The following is an 18,009-nucleotide window of genomic DNA, read 5'->3' on the forward strand; positions in this document are numbered from 1 at the left end:
TTACTGGCTGAGGGAGCTGGCGTTTGTCCACAGACAGCTTCCGGGTCATGTGGCCAGCATGACTAAGCCTCTTCTGGCGAACCAGAGCAGTGCACGGAAACGCCGTTTACCTTCCCGCCGGAGCGGTACCTATTTATCTACTTGCACTTTGACGTGCTTTCAAACTGCTACGTTGGCAGGAGCTGGGACCGAGCAATGGGAGCTCACCCCGTCGCAGGGATTCGAACCGCCAACCTTTGCCAGTTCCTAGCAGCTTGCAAAAAGAAGAAGAAAAGTTTGGCTTGGCTTTTTTTTTTTTTTTTGCAGAAGAAGACAAGCCCAGGTGGAAGGGTGGGTTCCTTGTCCCAATTAAAAAAGCATTTTTACACCCCCTTTCTTTCTTCATCATCTCCCTTACTATGGTCGTGCTGTTGTCGGTTGTGGCATGTTTCTGCTGATCCTTCAGGTTCTGGCAGATTGGGGCTGGGGGTTCATTACAGTATAACACCATGCTTTCAAAACACACACACACACACACACAGTGGCTGAAGGAGAGGAGAAAGGAAGTGAGATTATTAAGGTTGCAGGGATCTTGTCTTCCACCGATTGCTATTCCTTAAAAAATGAAGGAGAAGGGGTTACAGTTCTGCTTCTAGCAGTTGCTTCCTGCTCAGGTGTGTGCATTGCTTTGCAGGGTTGTGCAATTTTTCAGCCTTTATGGAGGTAATTAGAGAGAGACTTGCATACACACACATACATGGAGCCTGGAGGCACTGGCTAAGCAGGTACAATACACAGAAAGGTCCTGCCGAGAACATTAAGGGGACTAGGCTAGAGCCACTAGTTCATGGACCGCACGCCACTGAGTTATACGCCACCCAGCTTTCAATGATGTTTGTGCCTGCAAAAGTTTTGGGGCATACTGAGTTGTACTTTATACTTTAGACTGCTGAAATGAATGAACCTAATGTAGTCATGTTCATTGATGTCAACGGATCTACTCTGAGTAGGACTAGACTGAATACCACCCACTGCTTTGTTTTCAACCAGTGCTTGTCCTGTAACTTCCTCTTGAAATCCTGTAAGTTTTTATACCACAAATTGATTTTTTTAAAGGGGGAGAACCCACTTTCATTATGCTGCAGCACAGGAGTGCCTCTTCAGAAGGCAATAATATACCCTCCAACATTTATCGGATGAAATTAGGGGCGTCCTGTTCCATAATACATTAATAATAATATTTTTATTATTTATACCCTGCCCGTCTGCCTGGGTTGCCTCAGCCACTCTGGGCAGCTTCCAACATATATAAACAGATTAAACATCATAAAACATTAAACATTTTAAAACTCTTCTATGTTTAGAAGATGTCTTCTAATGTTTGTATGGTTATTTATCCACGTGGTTCGGGAGTCGCATTAGCTACAGGCCCGCCAACATTTCTCCTATGAAAATAAGGACGTCTTCAGGAAAAGCTGGACATTCCGGGATCAAATCAGAAACCGGGATGGCTTCAGTAAATCCGAGACTGTCCCTGAAAAATAGGGACTCTTTGAGAGTCTGCAATGATGCAAAAACACCGGGGAAGCATCTCTGATGGACTAATAATGTATGGATGGTCCAGTATAAAGTGAGCACTAATGGGCTATTATTGTGTCAATGACATGTTGAAGAATGTACCCCCACAAAAATGGAGCAGTTTGGAGGGACCCCATAGGAAATATATATAAACATCTATCTGGGGAGTAAGAGTTTCCGCTGGAAAGGGGCAAATAGGGAGCAGAAGCATCCCTGCCTGCATTTGACTTTATTTTCTCTCCCCCACCCTCCAATCTATAGGAAAATTGGTGGTGACCTGATTCTGACACAGGGTAACTGTGCCATAACATCAAGTTTGTTTGTTTGTTTTAATATATTTATTCAATTTTAAAAAACAACAATCCATAAAAGCAACAAATACAAAACAATGCAACCATAAAAAACAAAAACAAACCAACATTAAGAATAAAAAAAATTACTATCCCTCACTTCTATCCTTTACATTGTATCTTGACTTCCTCTCATCTCCACTTCCTGCGTTCCTTGTCAATCATCTTTAGTAATTTCTTACCATCTTAAAAAATCTTATTTTACTATTAAAAAAATCATTAATCTTATCTATTACCTTAACTCATTCTTTCACAATTCCAACACACTTAACCAAACTCTAAATCTACAGTCTAGCTTTTCTTCCAAATTTATATCTAATTTTCAATCATACAATAATTTTTAAAATACACATAACATCAAGTTTGGCCCTTGGAAAAGAACAAAGCAAAATGTGGAACAGCTGTTATAAGACAACAGGGAAAATCATTTCCCCCTTCAACCTAGAATTCTTAGTTTTGCTGTGTTCCTATGGGGCACAGCTCCTTCTTTCTTTACTAATTTTAAATTTCTACAGGTGTGTGGTTAGGGAGGAAGGCCTGCAGCCCAGATGCTGGTTCTTATTTTCTTTTCTTTCCCTGTTGGTTTGTTTACAGCATGTATAGCCCACTCTTCATCAAATGTTTGCAATCCCAGAGTGCGGAACCAAGTAATAAAATTAAACAGAGAGAAACAATATACAGAAATCACCAAAAAAATAAAAAAATAAAAAAAAAATCATATGTGCAGGACAACTAAACAACTAAACAATTCTATCATAAGGCAAACAAGCAAAATTGCAACAATGTAAATTAATATTTCCAATTTAACAAAGTTAAATTGCCTCAAGGTCAGCAGGGCTGCCGGGTAGTGATGTTCAGATGGCTCTATCTATTTCAGCAAATAAGTTCTTTTTGCAAATATTGTTGTAGTCTTGGTTTTTGCTTGAATCTAGTGGCTTAGAAACCATCCTCAATAGCAAAATCCTGCTTATACTAGAATCTTCAGGGAACCCTTCTCACTTTGACTTCTCTGCCAAGGAAGAAATTGTACAGATTTACTAATTTGTATGGCCAGATATGCTGATGACACAACCTTGATGGCAGAAAGTGAGGAGGAATTAAAGAACCTTTTGATGAGGGTGAAAGAGGAGAGCGCAAAATATGGTCTGAAGCTCAACATTAAAAAAGACAAAACACTAAGTTCATGGCCACTGGTCCCATCACCTCCTGGCAAATAGAAGGGGAAGAAATGGAGGCAGTGAGAGATTTCACTTTCTTGGGTTCCATGATCACTGCAGATGGTGACAGCAGTCACGAAATTAGAAGACGCCTGCTTCTTGGGAGGAAAGCAATGACAAACCTAGACAGCATCTTAAAAAGCAGAGACATCACCTTGTCGACAAAGGTCCGTATAGTTAAAGCTATGGTTTTCCCAGTAGTAATGTATGGAAGTGAGAGCTGGACCATAAAGAAGGCTGATCGCTAAAGAATCGATGCTTTTGAATTATGGTGCTGGAGGAGACTCTTGAGAGTCCCATGGACTGCAAGAAGATCAAACCTATCCATTCTGAAGGAAATCAGGCCTGGGTGCTCACTGGAAGGACAGATCCTGAAGCTGAGGCTCCAATACTTTGGCCACCTCATGAGAAGAGAAGACTCCCTAGAAAAGATCCTGATGTTGGGAAAGATTGAGGGCACAAGGAGAAAGGGATGACAGAGGACAAGATGGTTGGACAGTGTTCTTGAAGCTACCAACATGAGTCTGACCAAACTGTGAGAGGCGGTGGAGGATAGGAGTGTCTGGCTTGCTCTGATCCATGGAGTCACGAAGCGTTGGACATGACTGAACAACTAAACAACAACAACAAATGGCCAGATTGGGAGTCCTCTAAAAAGACTGGCATTTCAAGGCTCAGGTTAACAAAGAGTTCTGTTGAAAGCTGCCCTTAAAAAAAAAAAAAGAGTTACTTCTGCGCAGCTCCTGCAATGTGAGACCGCACTACAGTATTGTAATCACTTCTGAAATTTAAAAAAAAAAAAGTTTCCTTGACACCTACTGCCACCAACTGGAGATGCAGTTAGCTTGTCATTACTTCATCACTTATTTTCAACATGTGGCTGTTTGAAGAGCAGATATGTTCCTTAAAGTCTGCATCTATTGTCACCGGAGTTTAATTAAAAGCAATGCATCAAAGTGAAATGAGCTGCACTTCCTGAGAAGAGATTAACAGTCTGGTGATTAGATAACAACATTGGAATAGCCAGGCTCCAGGGATGAAAATTCCAATGCTGAAGAGCAGTCACTAGGTGTGCTTTTCTGCTAAGGATTTTTTTTTGGGGGGGGGTGATTCAGTTTACATGTAAAGGTGAATCTACTTGAATCACACTTTCTGAATCAAACCGAGAATCAAAATACAGCCATGCTTCACAATTTGCACTTATCTGAATATTGCAGTGCAGTTCTCCAACCAAGTTATGTACTGGGGTAAAGAGTTCCTTAAATGCAAGTATTAGTGAAAATGCCATACAAAAAAAAACCCTTTTATTAGGGGAAATTACTTTGCAAAAAAAAATGTGTATATTAGGCACATATAGTACTATATAATATTTTCTGCTATATTATTAACAAGATATTGAATATTGCAATGGATTGTGTTAGTTTATATTTTAATGATACCCTGATTTGTATATTCCACTTCTTTTTTGTACTATTTGGGTAACTGGTGATGTTATTTGGCTAAGCATTAAAGCTTTGGATGTAGAAAGAGAGGAGTGACATTTTATTATTTGATTTCAGCAACATGTGATGCAAACTTCCCATTGGTTATCCCAGTATTCCAAAAAATGGAATACTCAGTTCTCATTTAATTAATGTGAATGTGGTGTAAGTTTTTGAATTTGTGTAAGTTGGGAGCATTGGAAAGTGGAGCAAGGTACTTAAAAAAAAACAGCAGCAAAACAACGACTATATTTTGAGCATAGTCACAGAATGTATTGTTCACTGGGGCTGAGCACCTGAATAGATTCCACCCCTACGTTCCCAATGAGAAGCCAGAGTCCCATTCACAAACTACAACGGACATTGCTTGGCATGTTAACTTGCTGGGTCCACTCCAGGGACTTGTCACCACGAAGAGGGGTTTTACGTAGCTGAGCCTTATTAAATGCTTGCATAATTGTGGCTTTTGTATTCCACTTGGTGAAAGTAACTTGGACTAATAAGTGTCCAGGAAAATAATGAGGGTATGTTGAAATTCGAGATGTGTGCTTGTTAGCCATTTACTGGAACACCAAGACAACCACTGTTAATTTAGCAACATGCGCTATTGAAAGCAAGGAGAGAACTCTACTTTGTTTCAAATTGGGGGTGGGGGTGGTGGTGGATTTTTATCAGGCTGATCCTATGAGCTGATGTGTGAGCAATTAAGCTCATTGGATCAGGCAGTGCTATCTCAGCACATATTTGAGGGCGCATTTGGCACTGAGATGTGACTACAGCATCTGCATGGTAATTGCCATTAGTTTTGGAACCGTTCTGCCCAGGCTTGTGACGGTGTCTAGTTCTCAAGATCACTTAACACAGATCCGTTACTCCAAAGAGTGAGGAAAGGGTGGCTCCACTAGCCTCAATGGCTGTTGTGGTTCCTCAAAGTCCTCTGGGCTCAACCAGCACCACCCCCAGATTGAGGCCGCTGCCCCCCTACCTTTTGGCTTGCTTGGAGAGGGCAACTGAACAGGTAGCAACAGCAAGGAGATGCTCCAGGGATTGGCAGTGGGCCCCCTACTGGGATATGAGGCTCAGTAGGTGCCCAGGAATGCTGAACCCTGTCACCATTCAAGGCCCTCTTCTTCTCTAGCTCGGTTGTATTTACAATCCAAACTCAACCTCTTTTTCTGCCTGGTCCAATGATGTTATTTAGGCACGGATAATGACAACTGAAATCTGTGTGCCTAATTCTACATAGAATTAGGCTGTTACTTGGAAGGAAGGTTCTCCCGTTTCCGTGGAGTAAGTATTATATTTAGGGCTGCAGCCAGCCATTACATCACCTTTCAGCTCTTGGGCAAGCTTCTGCCACCTTCACACCTCAGTGTGTTTGCGTCACTGGGCTTGCAGCTGGTTTACTTTCCGGCCAGGACTCCCCAGAACATAGCCCCGGGCCTTGATCTCAGTTCCAGGACTCAACAGGGCAGCATGTGACATAATAAGAATATGTAGTGAGTAGTTTTCCTTTCTCAAATGAGGAACTATACGGAGAAGATCTTGTATCCTCACTAAGAAATAATAGCAAGAACTATTGGCAAGGTTAATTTCCCTTGGCTTCACATCTTGAAGGATCCATAACATGGAGACCTTTTCTCCTAAAGTAGCTGTGTTTATTTGTTTATTAAATAAGTGATATGCATCCTGAAGCCTGAAGTGGTACAGTGTATGCCACTACCTCAGGAATCGAACACCTGCATGTGTGGAGCAGCCCAATACTATGTATGCGGCTTTTGTTGTTCAGTTGTGTCCGACTTTTCGTGACCCCATGGACCAGAGCACGCCAGGCACGCCTATCTTTCACTGCCTCCCGCAGTTTGGCCAAACTCATGCTAGTCGCTTCGAGAACACTGTCCAGCCATCTCATCCTCTGTCGTCCCCTTCTCCTTGTGCGGCTACTTTGAAGTAAAGTCCACTGAGTTTCAGCGACACATGAGCAAGTTAAGAAGGCACATATAACCTGTTTGCAGTTCCTAGAGTCCTATCTATGGGTCAGTTACATTTGGTGTGAGAGACACTGCTGAATCAGCATAGTAGGACTGAGAAATGGTGGTGGGACAGGTGAGTGTGTGTGTGTGTGTGTGACCCTCTCCCTCTTATTGCCATAGAAATGGCAGCTAAGTTCTCTCCGTCCCCTTTAATTGCTTGTGCAATTTCTAGGCTACACTCATCAACCACAGGCTTATGGGCTATGTGCAAAAAGACCACTGAAATACACACCATGCAATTTGTAAAACTACCCCTAATACAAATTCCAGGCTGTTCCTAGTCGCTTTGATCCCTATTCTCTCTCCCCCCCACCCACCCACCCCGCCCGGCAGCTCACGCTTTTCATTTTTTTTGCATTGCTGATCTGATGAAGCTCATCTGACAGCAGCAAAGAAACAAAGTATTTAGTTCCTAGATTTAGGTAGGTAGCCGTGTTGGTCTGACGCAGCCGAAATAAAAAAATAAAAAATTGTCCCGTAGCACCCTATAGACCAACTAAGTTTGTTGCCACAGGACCGTTGCCCTGCGCTGCCCTCTCTTTGCTGCCCTCGCAGCTGTGGGAACCCCCAACCCCCAACGCCACCAACCCCCCTCCCCGCCCGCCCGCGCTTCTCCCCCTGGCCAGTTTGCGGCGTCCCCCGCGCTAGTCCCGCCCTCGGCCTGCCGCGCGGGCGGTGATGGGAGTCCCAAGATGGCGGCGCCCGTCTGAGAGAAATTCGGAGGGAGACCGCGCCGCCCGCCCGCCCGCCGCTACCCAGGCAAGAGACACCGGGAGGAGCCGCTGGAGCCCAGGCCCGCAGCCGACCGCGCTTTCCTGTGTCACTCAGGTTCGCCAGCCAGTTGTTGCCCCCCCCCCAGCCCAGCCTCTCCTGCCTCCCTCGGACCCGTTAGCCATCCCTTCCCGCTGCTCGCTTCCTCCCGCGCGGAATCGGGGCTCCTTATCGCGCGCGCATCTGCATCCCCGCCCCGCGCTCGCGGCGCGTGCCCTGCGCGGGAGGAAGCCGCCGAGTTGGCATGGCTCTCCTCCCGGGCAAAGAGGCATGCGGGGTTGCAGCCTCGCCCGATGACCTGGAGGAGGGCAGGGTGATTTCTCCATGTCCTAATAATAATAATAATAATAATAATAATAATTTAAATATTGGATATATTGTGGTTGTTATTGCTATTTATTTTTTATTATCATTCAGGTTTTTATACCGCCCCTCATCTTGAGATTGCAAGCTGTGTGCGTGTGTGTGTTTTACAATTTTTACAAAATGCATATAATAACAAAATAAAAAATCAATCTCTTTGGTAGAGAAAAGCATCCCAGTGACCTGTGTTTTCTTCCTTGTCCGATTGGGGTTTCCAGTTTTCTTCTTGCCGGGACTCCTCAAGGAGGATGTATGGAAAGGGCGGGGGGGGGGCACAAGTGTCAAGCTTTTTGGGTTTGCAAACGGCAGCAGCAACCCTGTGCGAGGACAGGGATATTCGTAAAAAGCATAAGAAACACCAAAGCCTGCCTTGGGAGTAAGTGCTGTTGAGCTCAGTTGGACATCCAATTGTAAACACGTAAGAGGATTGCACTGTGAATGTTGTTGAGTTGGGTTCCCAAAATAACCACAAGATTATTATTATTATTATTATTATGTTACCCATTCATCATATGTCCAAAGGACAAGATACACACCAGGTGGTGTGTTATTTTTAAAACTTTGGATAGATCCTCTTCCTTGGAAGTTTTTTAGCAGAGGTTGGATGGCCACCTGTGATGTAAGCTTCAGTTGAGGTTCCTGCAACTCTACAGTTCTATGAGGAATGTGTAACCTAGAACATATGCTTGGAGCCAGTGCTTAACTTAGGCTGCACTCCTAACCTCAGTCGCTTAAGAGAACTTATTGAAGTCCAGTGGATTTATTTCTAAGGATACATGGTTAGGATTGTGCGGTTACTCTGCCAACCATAAGATATTCCTTTAATACACAGCATCTGTTACAAGTCAGTGCACTTCCATTATAAAAGCTTGCTCCAGTTGATTCAAACATTTTCAGTGTAGGTTGATCATTTTAAGTGCAATAAAAGGGCCGATTTGGATGTCTGGGCTGAACGATGAGGGTGGAGACACTTCTTCAGGTATACAGGGCGTTTCTATCACAATATGAGTACCGGTACCTTTATTTATTTTTTAAACCAAAGAAGGACTGGTGGTGATAATGATAAATGAGGGCAGCCTAATGCATTCTGAAAAAGTCACACTTGAAACCACCTGTGCTTCTATATTGGATCTTTCCTCAGAAATAATGTTGATATTTGGAACTCATGTCGAACATCTATGAAGAGAGGGTAATGATGATTGCAGCAGGGGATTTGCAGGAGTTTGTCCCTTTCGGCCGTGACCACTGCAAGCACCACCCGAATGCGCTGAACCTGCAACTTCGGCAGCTGCAACCAGCCTCGGAACTTTGGTCGTCGGACGGAGCGGCTGGTTTGGTGGGATCCCTTCAGGAAGTTACGATCCACGAGAAACACAAGGTAGAGCTGCCTTTGGCGTCAGCATGTAAACCAGACAAAGCCTATGTGCCAGTGTGTTCTGTTGGAATAGCTCTGTTTGGTTGGGAATGAGGCTCTTAATCTCAGGGTTGTGGGTTCGAGTTCTGTGCTGTGCAAAAGATTCCTACATTGCAGGGGGTTGGACTGGATCAGGGGTCAGCAAACTTTTTCAGCCATGGGCCGGTCCACTGTCCCTCAGACCTTTTGGGGGTCGGACTATATTTTTTGGGGAAAAAATATGAACGAATTCCTATGCCCCACAAATAACCCAGAGATGCATTTTAAATAAAAGCACACATTCTACTCATGTCAAAACACCAGGCAGGCCCCACAAATAACCCAGAGATGCATTTTAAATAAAAGGACACATTCTACTCATGTAAAAACATGCTGATTCCTAGACCATCCGCGGATCGCATTTAGAAGGCGATTGGGCCACATCCAGCCCCTGGGCCTTAGTTTGGGGACCCCTGGACTAGATGGTCCCATCCAATTCTGTGGCTCGTGGTCCCTTACAGTTCTATGATTCTGAATCAAAATGATCAGCCGGTGAGGAAAGGAAGAGGAGAAGATGTGATAGAAAAATACAACGGCCTGTTAAAATAGTTTCTAAGTCGTAGGAATAGGTGGTACACATTTTGATATTTCATTGATGAGTAGACTTTAGTGAACACTCAAGGAACATTAATAACATGAACAGATAGGTTGTAGGTGGTGGATTATAAGGGGACGCGGGTGTCGCTGTGGGTTAAACCACAGAGCCTGGGGCTTGCTGATCAGAAGGTCAGCAGTTCGAATCCCCGCGATGGGGCGAGCTCCCGTTGCTCGGTCCCAGCTCCCGCCCACCAAGCAGTTTGAAAACACATCAAAAGTGCAAGTAGATAAATAGGTACCGCTCTGGCGGGAAGGTAAACGGCGTTTCCATGCACTGCTCTGGTTTGCCAGAAGCGGCTTTATCATGCTGGCCACATGACCCGGACCGGCTCCCTCGGCCAGTAATGCGAGATGAGCGCTGCAACCCCAGAGTGGAACACGACTGGACCTAATGTTCAGGGGTCCCTTTACCTTTACCTAGACTTTAGTGAACACTCAAGGAACATTAATAACACGAACAGATAGGTTGTAGGTGGTGGATTATAACTGTAGATATGGTGAACATGAATTACGAGCGCTTGCAGCCTCATGCAACTCCAGCTTTGCGTATTTCCTTTCTTTTCTCATTTTCGTAACGTTAGCTCTGCATATTTCTTGACTGGTTACAGGCACAAACATGGTGCTGAACTCTTCTGTGCTTTCTCCTGTACTAGTGCTAAAATTGGGGTCTTGCTCAGTGCTTTTTTGGGACAGGCTAAGGAAAACTAATGCCCTCTTCCATTAGAAGTATTACCGTAATGGTTAATAACACTGAATTCAAAGCACAGCTAAAAAAATCCCTGGTTTGTATACCCATGGATGGCAGCAGACTGAGTAATCTAGGAGTCGGAGTCCCTTGTGCTATTAAAATTATTTCTGAATTATCTGCAACTGGTTACTGTCAAAGATTGGATAATGGATTAGATGGCTGTTAATAAATTTTCTGCAGAGAAAGTGAGACACTAGGGAGCAGTCTTACTTCCCCTGTTCTGTAGATTACTTATTAGCCCTGATATTGTATCTCAAGCGCTTATTTTTTAGCATTCATGTGCTTATTTTTTTTAGCATTCATGTACTCATTTGCATCTCAGAGTAGCTTCATGTTCAGCACACTCCTTGATTTCCTGGCAGAAATTAAAAACATGCAGAAGGACAGCATCAGAAATGCAAATTAAATATTGTGCTTTGACTGAGATGTGTCAGACACCTGCAGCAGTCTTATACCCATAAGGCTCTGCACCGTCTAAAACCTATCTGTTCTTTTTCTTATCTACGTGTGTTCAAGTCCTGCTGGATTTTGTGGAATTTGGTCCCGTTGATTCAAACGTTGTTTTATGACACTTCATGATAATGATAATGATGATCACGGTGATGATTTATTAGACGCCATAGTCGCTTGCTACCTAAACCATCTGCAAGCAACTTACTTTTAAAGAGACGCTGAAGGTGATTGCCTCACTATGGAAATGACTGGCATTAAAAAATAATAATAATCGTTTTCTAACTAGAGCACATACTGCACTCTTAGCTGTGTCCCACTGGATGAATCCTGACGAGCTGAAATTCTGTTTCAGAATTTCCCTTTAAATTGCTTTGGTGCTCCTTCTGGCCATGCAAATTGAACTGTGTTCAACTTTTACCATCAGGGCAAGATCGGCTTAACGTAACTACAACTAGCTAGGACCATTCCCTGTTCCCTACTAAATAGTCTTTGAAAAATCACACCAATAAGCATAATACGCAGCATTTGCTAATATTTCTTATTCATTTCCCCTCCTTCAGGAAAGCTGGCAGCTAAGGAAGGGCATCAGTGATGTTGGCGAAGAAGTGGAGTACGATGAAGAGCTTTACGTAGCCGGCAATATGGTCATTTGGAGCAGAGGGAGTAAAAGCCAAGCTTCTGCAGTTTACAAAGCGTTTACGGTGGACAGCCCTGTTTTGCAGGTATGGAAACTGGCATGGTTTAGCTTGTTTAGCTGCAAGTTGCATACGGAACAGAGGCCAGAATTATCCTTGCACTTGCTTAGGAGAAAGCCTCGTGGGGAATCAGTGGCACAGACGACCAGTCAGATAGGCAGGAGTTCGGGTTGTGTGGTCTTTTTATATAAGCAAGCAGCAACATAGGAAGCAGCCTTATGCCACGTCAGGTCCATCTGCCTCAGTATTGTCTGCTCTGACTGGCAGCAGCTCTTCAGGGTTTCAGGCAGGAGTCTCTCCTGGCACTACCTGGATGAGGTGAGAATAACATCATGGGGGCAGGGAGGAGCATTTTTATTGTTTGCTCATTAATATAGTTAGGATTATAAAATGTTTTCTGAATCCGGTCAGGAGTAAGGTGGGCTAAGAGAATGAAAAATGAATGGAGATTGTGACTTAGGTGCAAAGAGTATATTAACATCATATTCCTTGTTACACAGGAAATGCTCTGGTGTGTGGATTGTGTCATTTTGCCAGTATTGCTTGGTGAATTATTACATTTGCGGAAATAATTCTTCTCTTATTTATTTTTTTTAAAAATGTTTTTGTTAACCTGACTCAGATTTGTTATGTATTTATTGTTTTGTAACCCACCTTCGGATAATTAAAAGAGGAAATTCTGGCTATACATTGAAGGAAGTAAATGAAATATAATAAGCCTAGGCACTTGCAGATGGAGTTTGCAGATAGTGAATGCAAGTGGAATTTCCATGGTTTCTGCCTGAAATAGATGCCCCCGACTGGCAAAATGCAAATGAAGACGTGGGCAAACTTTGGCTGTTCAGATATCTGAATCAGCTGTTCGTGTAGTGAGGTTTGGGTATAATTCTTTGTGTTCAGATAACTGAGATTTCAGATAACGAGCCTTCCGATAGCGGGACCTGTGTTTACTCTTCCTGGCGAATATTTTTATTTTGTTTCAGGCATTGTGGTGTGATTTCTCTGTACCCAAGGATAAGTCTGACAAAATGGAAGGTACGTTTCATTTTTATTATTATGCTTCATTTGAAGTCTGGAAATGATTAACTTTCTTTTTAAATACGTATGCCTCACTTTCCCCCTCCTCATAAGTTGCTTAAAATCTGCTTGCAGGTGCAAACATGAGAAACAACAGTAATAAATTATCTAACTTGAAAGGCACCGTCTGTTGCAATATGCTATAGTTTCCCCAAAAACAAGTGTGTGAAATGCAGTCTGGTTTTGGGAGAAGGGTAGCTGAATGGAAGGTTATTAAATTATGCTTATTTGTTCCCCAGTTTCAGATAGCACTGAAGTAGTAGAAAAGTGTATCTGTATATTACAGAGCTCTTGCATAAATATCCACAGCATTGAAGGAAAGGATCACATTGCTTCTTTGCCATTTCAGGTAAGCATATGTGAAAACCAGATTCAGAAATCGGGAAGGGTTGCTGTGCTCACTAAGCCTGGCCTCCAGAGCTGTCTTATTTCTTTGAATAAAGAGTTAATTTAACAGATGCCGTGTGAGTTATTGCTGACTTGCCCCCGACACCTGCTCCTGACATTGTTGAAGGGAAGTAAGAAGCATTATCCGAGTTCAAGGACATATTCCAGCCAGGCAAAAAAGGGGGCAAAGCAGGGCTGGCGAAGGGCATGGCCTGTGGTGTGGGAGGTGGCGGCTTGGGGACAGTCCCAAGGGAGAGACAGAGACCTGGAGGGCTGCATTTGACCCTTGGTTCCTCACCCATTTTATAAACAAAGCAGAAATCATTTGTGTTCTGGTACCTAAAGCCACGCGGGTGGCACTGTGGTCTAAACCACAGAGCCTAGGGCTTGCCAATCAGAAGGTTGGCGGTTTGAATCCCCGCGATGGGGTGAGCTCCCGTTGCTCGGTCCCTGCTCCTGCCAACCTAGCAGTTCGAAAGCACGTCAAAGTGCAAGTAGATAAATAGGTACCGCTCCGGCGCGAAGGTAAACGACGTTTCCGTGTGCGGCTCTGCTTTGCCAGAAGCAGCTTTGTCATGCTGGCCACATGACCCGGATGCTGTCTGCAGACAAACGCCAGCTCCCTCGGCCTATGGAGCGAGATGAGCGCCGCAACCCCAGAGTCTTCCGCAACGACCTAATGGTCAGGGGTACCTTTACCTTTACCTTTACCTAAAGCCTTAACATTATTTGCCAACTAGCTGAAAATCAGAAGCTTTCAAGTATCACAGATATAAACATGTGAATAATCTTTTTAAAAATATAACTTTTTTTACATATAGGTAGCCAATGTCTGGCCAACAAAATATGGCTTGCTGTTTGAACGTAGCAGTTCTTCGCACGAAGTGCCTCTTAGCCCAGCCAGGTAATTAGACTTTATTGATTCTTGACTGCATGGTAAGATGATGGTCCAGTGTCCTTAGTAAATGTGATGGCCCACACATTCTGTGGCTCTTTAACTTCATTCCTTGGCATGTCTCTTGGCAGGATAATTCTGTAGCTAACAGAGTGGATAAAAATTTCGTGAGATTTTTCTTTTAATCTGATTTTAATTTGTAAATTTTCCTAGTTATGTTAAATGTCCCTTTGAAAATAAACTGACTTGAAAAACACGCAGGCACCTTTGCAGCCAATTGGTATTAATTTAAAGTACATACAAATGTGTCAGACCCAGAAGCATACACAGGTATTTGGACAGCATGAATACCTGCAAGAACCAGGTTTTTTGTGACTATGTCATGCCTCATCCTGGAAGTGTAACCTGTATCAGTTTGAAGAGTGCAAAGCACAACATGATATCAGTAGGGCTGCTCTGTTCTGTATACTGTATTCTGAGATATAATGTCACACACTTTGTTTATTTACCTATCTTGCTTTTTTGCGGTTACATTTCAAAGTTTTAAATTAAAAATAAATTAAAAGCATAAACCAGCTTAAAAACGATTTCTGAATGTGATCCTAACTTATTAAAGTCCACACGTACAGGCTGTATTCAAATGTCATTTTTTCTGATCTTCCGAGTTGTGGTTTGGAGGACTGGGAATGAGAGTCTCTCCTTCCTGCCTCTCCTTATGCTCCCAGCTTCAGGGGACACTTCCTGGTTTTCCAAATTACAGCCTGCCGTTATATGCAAACCTTCTGTTATTTACCAGTTCATGATACAGTTTTAGGATGCTGTACTGAGTTAAGACTGTGATCCTAACCATGTCTACTCAGAAGTGAGCACCATTGAATTCAGTGGCGCTTACTCCCAGGTAAATCAGGTTAGGAGTGCAGCCTTTAGTTGCTGCCCTCAGTTTTGCCTGCAGTGCTTAATATTTTGTCCCATTTTCTTTTCAGAGAACCTTTGCCCACCATGTTCAGCATGCTGCATCCGTTAGATGAAATAACACCAATGGTTTGTAAGTCAGCAGGTAAAATATGTAATTCTCAAAAACAAGGAGGAAAAACAAGTCCAGCTGAGCAGTATTCGGAGATGCTTGACTAATGTTTTGCTGGTCCCTGCTTTTGGTGACATTTAGGAATTTGGGACACTAATTGCTTCATCGATTGAACATTTTTTGCTCTGCTGTTTAGGAGAACCAAGCTCCCAGAGCAGCAAAAATCTTTGTAAGTCTTACAATCAAAAAGTCAGGGCACAAGAGGTAAAGGGATTGGGAGGGAGGAGGAAAAAAGCAAACTTCGGCACTAATTATTAGTTATGAAATTTAGCAGTTCGTGGAAGTAGATTAAAGTACAGGGGAAATCATGGCACTTCCTCTTTCTCTGGAGGCCTCAATTATAGTATTTGGTAGCTGAAGCAAGGACTGTAATGTGATTGATTCATTGGGGAGACCAAAATCCAAAAAGAAACCTTTGACCGTTTATCTTAGTAAAAGACATTTTGCTGAAGATGTTTCAACTCTCTGTTGCATTAATGGTAGTAGAATTAGAAAATTGAAGGGTGTGTGTGTACCCCTAACAAGCACGCACAGGAAAAATACTTTCCAAGGGGTCAGGACAAAAGACATTGATTATATTTATAAACTACGCTGACATACATTTTTTAAATGTTATAATACAACGTATATGCAACTATCTTACGGTGCTGAGCCTGTGAACATTTCAGGAAAATGTAGCTGTGAATAAATTCAAGAGGTTAATTCTGCCTTCTCTAAATTTTAAAATAATCCACATTGGGAGTGCCAGGAAGAGGTTTTTGTAATTAGCCTTCTGCTGATATGTGCTCATTCATTTTGTTAATATATTATTGGGACTTGTTTCTCATCCTCTAAAATGCAGGTGACTTAATAGGTTTTTCCCCCCATGTTGAAATATGCTGGGATTCGGTGCTGGAGCTTCCCGTGCGTGGGTCTAGGCCACCCACGCACGAGATACCAGTTGCTGGGGATTTGCGGCCAGTGTTCCGCGTGCATATTGGCACGGGCGCCGGCCAAGCCTCAATATCTGAAGGAGCGTGAGTGCGTGAGTCGTTCGGAATGCCTCGAAGGTGAAAGGATGCCTCGAAAGTGGATAGATGCCTCGAAAATGAATGGATGCCTCGAAACTAATCTTAAAAGGACCTGCGACCTCCTGTACTGTTACTAAAGCAAAGCTAATAAACCTAGGGCAGAGTTAAAGCATGGAGAAGAACCCCTGACGTTTTTTAAAGTTAAATTAGAAAACTAAACCTTTTCCCCAATAAAGACAGACACCGATGTTTCTTTTATGGCTTTGGCTGACCCGCATAGGCTCTTAGACCTTAACCTACCACTATTCTAATCTTCTTTCCCTAAACTCTCAGTCCCTGCACCGCCAAATCTTCCGCAATGCTAGGCTAGCTAGATCTATACCGCCAAATCTTCCGCAATCTAACCTATGCTAGGTCTAAGGGCTATCTAACCTTTACCGCCAGATCTTCCGCAAGCTAGACCCTAACTACCGTCTGCCCGCGCTTCCAACCCGTCCAACCCAGCCAACCCTAGCCCCAAAAACCCTTAAACTAAACTGAACTGAACTAAGGTCAAACTAAAATGAATGAATCCTAACTGAACGGCTGTTCAATACTTTCTATCTTTCCAACTGAGTCCCAACTTAACAACCCAAAAATAACCTAGATCTGAACTGCCTAAGCGGGGAGCCTCAGCCTTTTATTGATAACCAAGTATGACATCACAACCAATATTTTTACCAATAGGAATGCTGTTGCTGCCCCCAAAAAAGGCGGGAAGCAGAATAAACGACCATTGATAACTTTGAAAACCTCTGGAACTAAACTTTTTAGGCGGAGTGATCTCAGTGGCAACATGCCTACTGAGTCTTACTTTTACTTTTGCTTTTAAGCGCAAGGAGACACAAAATAGTACTTAAATAATCATTAAATTAAACAAATAACCGCGGATTATAAAAAATCCACGAAGTGTATTCCGACAGAAATAGATAGGTCTCCAAAGCTGAAAATAACCCAAGCAAAGAAATATTACTACAGCCCCACAAGGCCCCACATTAGTTCTGCACCACCACACTCCTGCCTTTGCCAGGCCCATCTCCTTGTTGCCAATGTTTACGATGGTGTGCGCATGTTGTTTTTGAACTATGTCCCCCTGCGCGGCCTTTTCTCTTAGGTGGCTAACCTGACTTTTCTCCGGCTTAGCAGGTTTGTTTGGCTCTGCCAGAGTACAGTACGTTGCTGACTATTCGATGAGAATTGTTTTCCTCAACGCCGAGCCTTCCATCCTAATGACGTACGATGCCACTCAGAGTGTGCATACCATCTGGGCGCTTCGTCGAGTAAAAGCAGAGGTAAGGAGCCAAGTGCAGGGTCCATGTGGAAATGTTAAAAACTAGGAGGCTCTGCTGTGCTGCCTTGATCCAGTTCCCGTGCCTCGTCCCACCCCAATGACTGCTCTGAAGTAAGGAGAGAAACCTGGGGGGATCTGTGCTGCCACCGCTGTCAGAGGCAAGATGCCTCTGTATGCTAATTGCTCAAAATCCTAAGTGTGGAGGGTGTTGTGGCACTCAGGTCCTGCATGTGGGCTTCCCATAGACGTCTGTTTGGCCACTATGAGAGCAGGGTGCTGGGTTATATGGAAGCAAAGATCACCAGATTCTTCAACAACATCTTAGCTGGACTGGTCATGTTGTGCGGATGCCTGATTATCATCTTCCAAAGCAACTGCTCTATTCCAAACTTTAAAATGGAAAGCGTAATGCTGGTGGTGAACAAAAGAGGTTCAAAGACTTTCTCAAGGCAAATCTAAAAAAAGGAAGTATAAACACCAACAACTGGGAAACACTGGCCTGCGAGCG

The 18,009-nt window shown here is 43.4% G+C and overlaps 1 protein-coding gene across 1 annotated transcript in view; it reads left to right on the forward strand.

Moving 5' to 3' along the window:
* Positions 1–7,298: 7,298 nt before the first annotated feature.
* ANAPC1 (anaphase promoting complex subunit 1) overlaps positions 7,299–18,009 on the forward strand; it is a 57,736-nt gene continuing 47,025 nt past the window's right edge. Inside the window, exons 1-8 of the mRNA XM_033144980.1 lie at positions 7,299–7,466; positions 8,914–9,150; positions 11,584–11,745; positions 12,702–12,753; positions 13,041–13,144; positions 14,004–14,086; positions 15,061–15,134; positions 17,357–17,502. Coding sequence (XP_033000871.1) covers positions 8,938–9,150; positions 11,584–11,745; positions 12,702–12,753; positions 13,041–13,144; positions 14,004–14,086; positions 15,061–15,134; positions 17,357–17,502 — 834 coding nt within the window. The 5' untranslated portion in view covers positions 7,299–7,466; positions 8,914–8,937. The remainder of the gene's footprint in view (positions 7,467–8,913; positions 9,151–11,583; positions 11,746–12,701; positions 12,754–13,040; positions 13,145–14,003; positions 14,087–15,060; positions 15,135–17,356; positions 17,503–18,009) is intronic.

Source organism: Lacerta agilis, chromosome 3 (assembly GCF_009819535.1).
Source record: "Lacerta agilis isolate rLacAgi1 chromosome 3, rLacAgi1.pri, whole genome shotgun sequence".
Classification (NCBI taxonomy): domain Eukaryota; kingdom Metazoa; phylum Chordata; class Lepidosauria; order Squamata; family Lacertidae; genus Lacerta; species Lacerta agilis.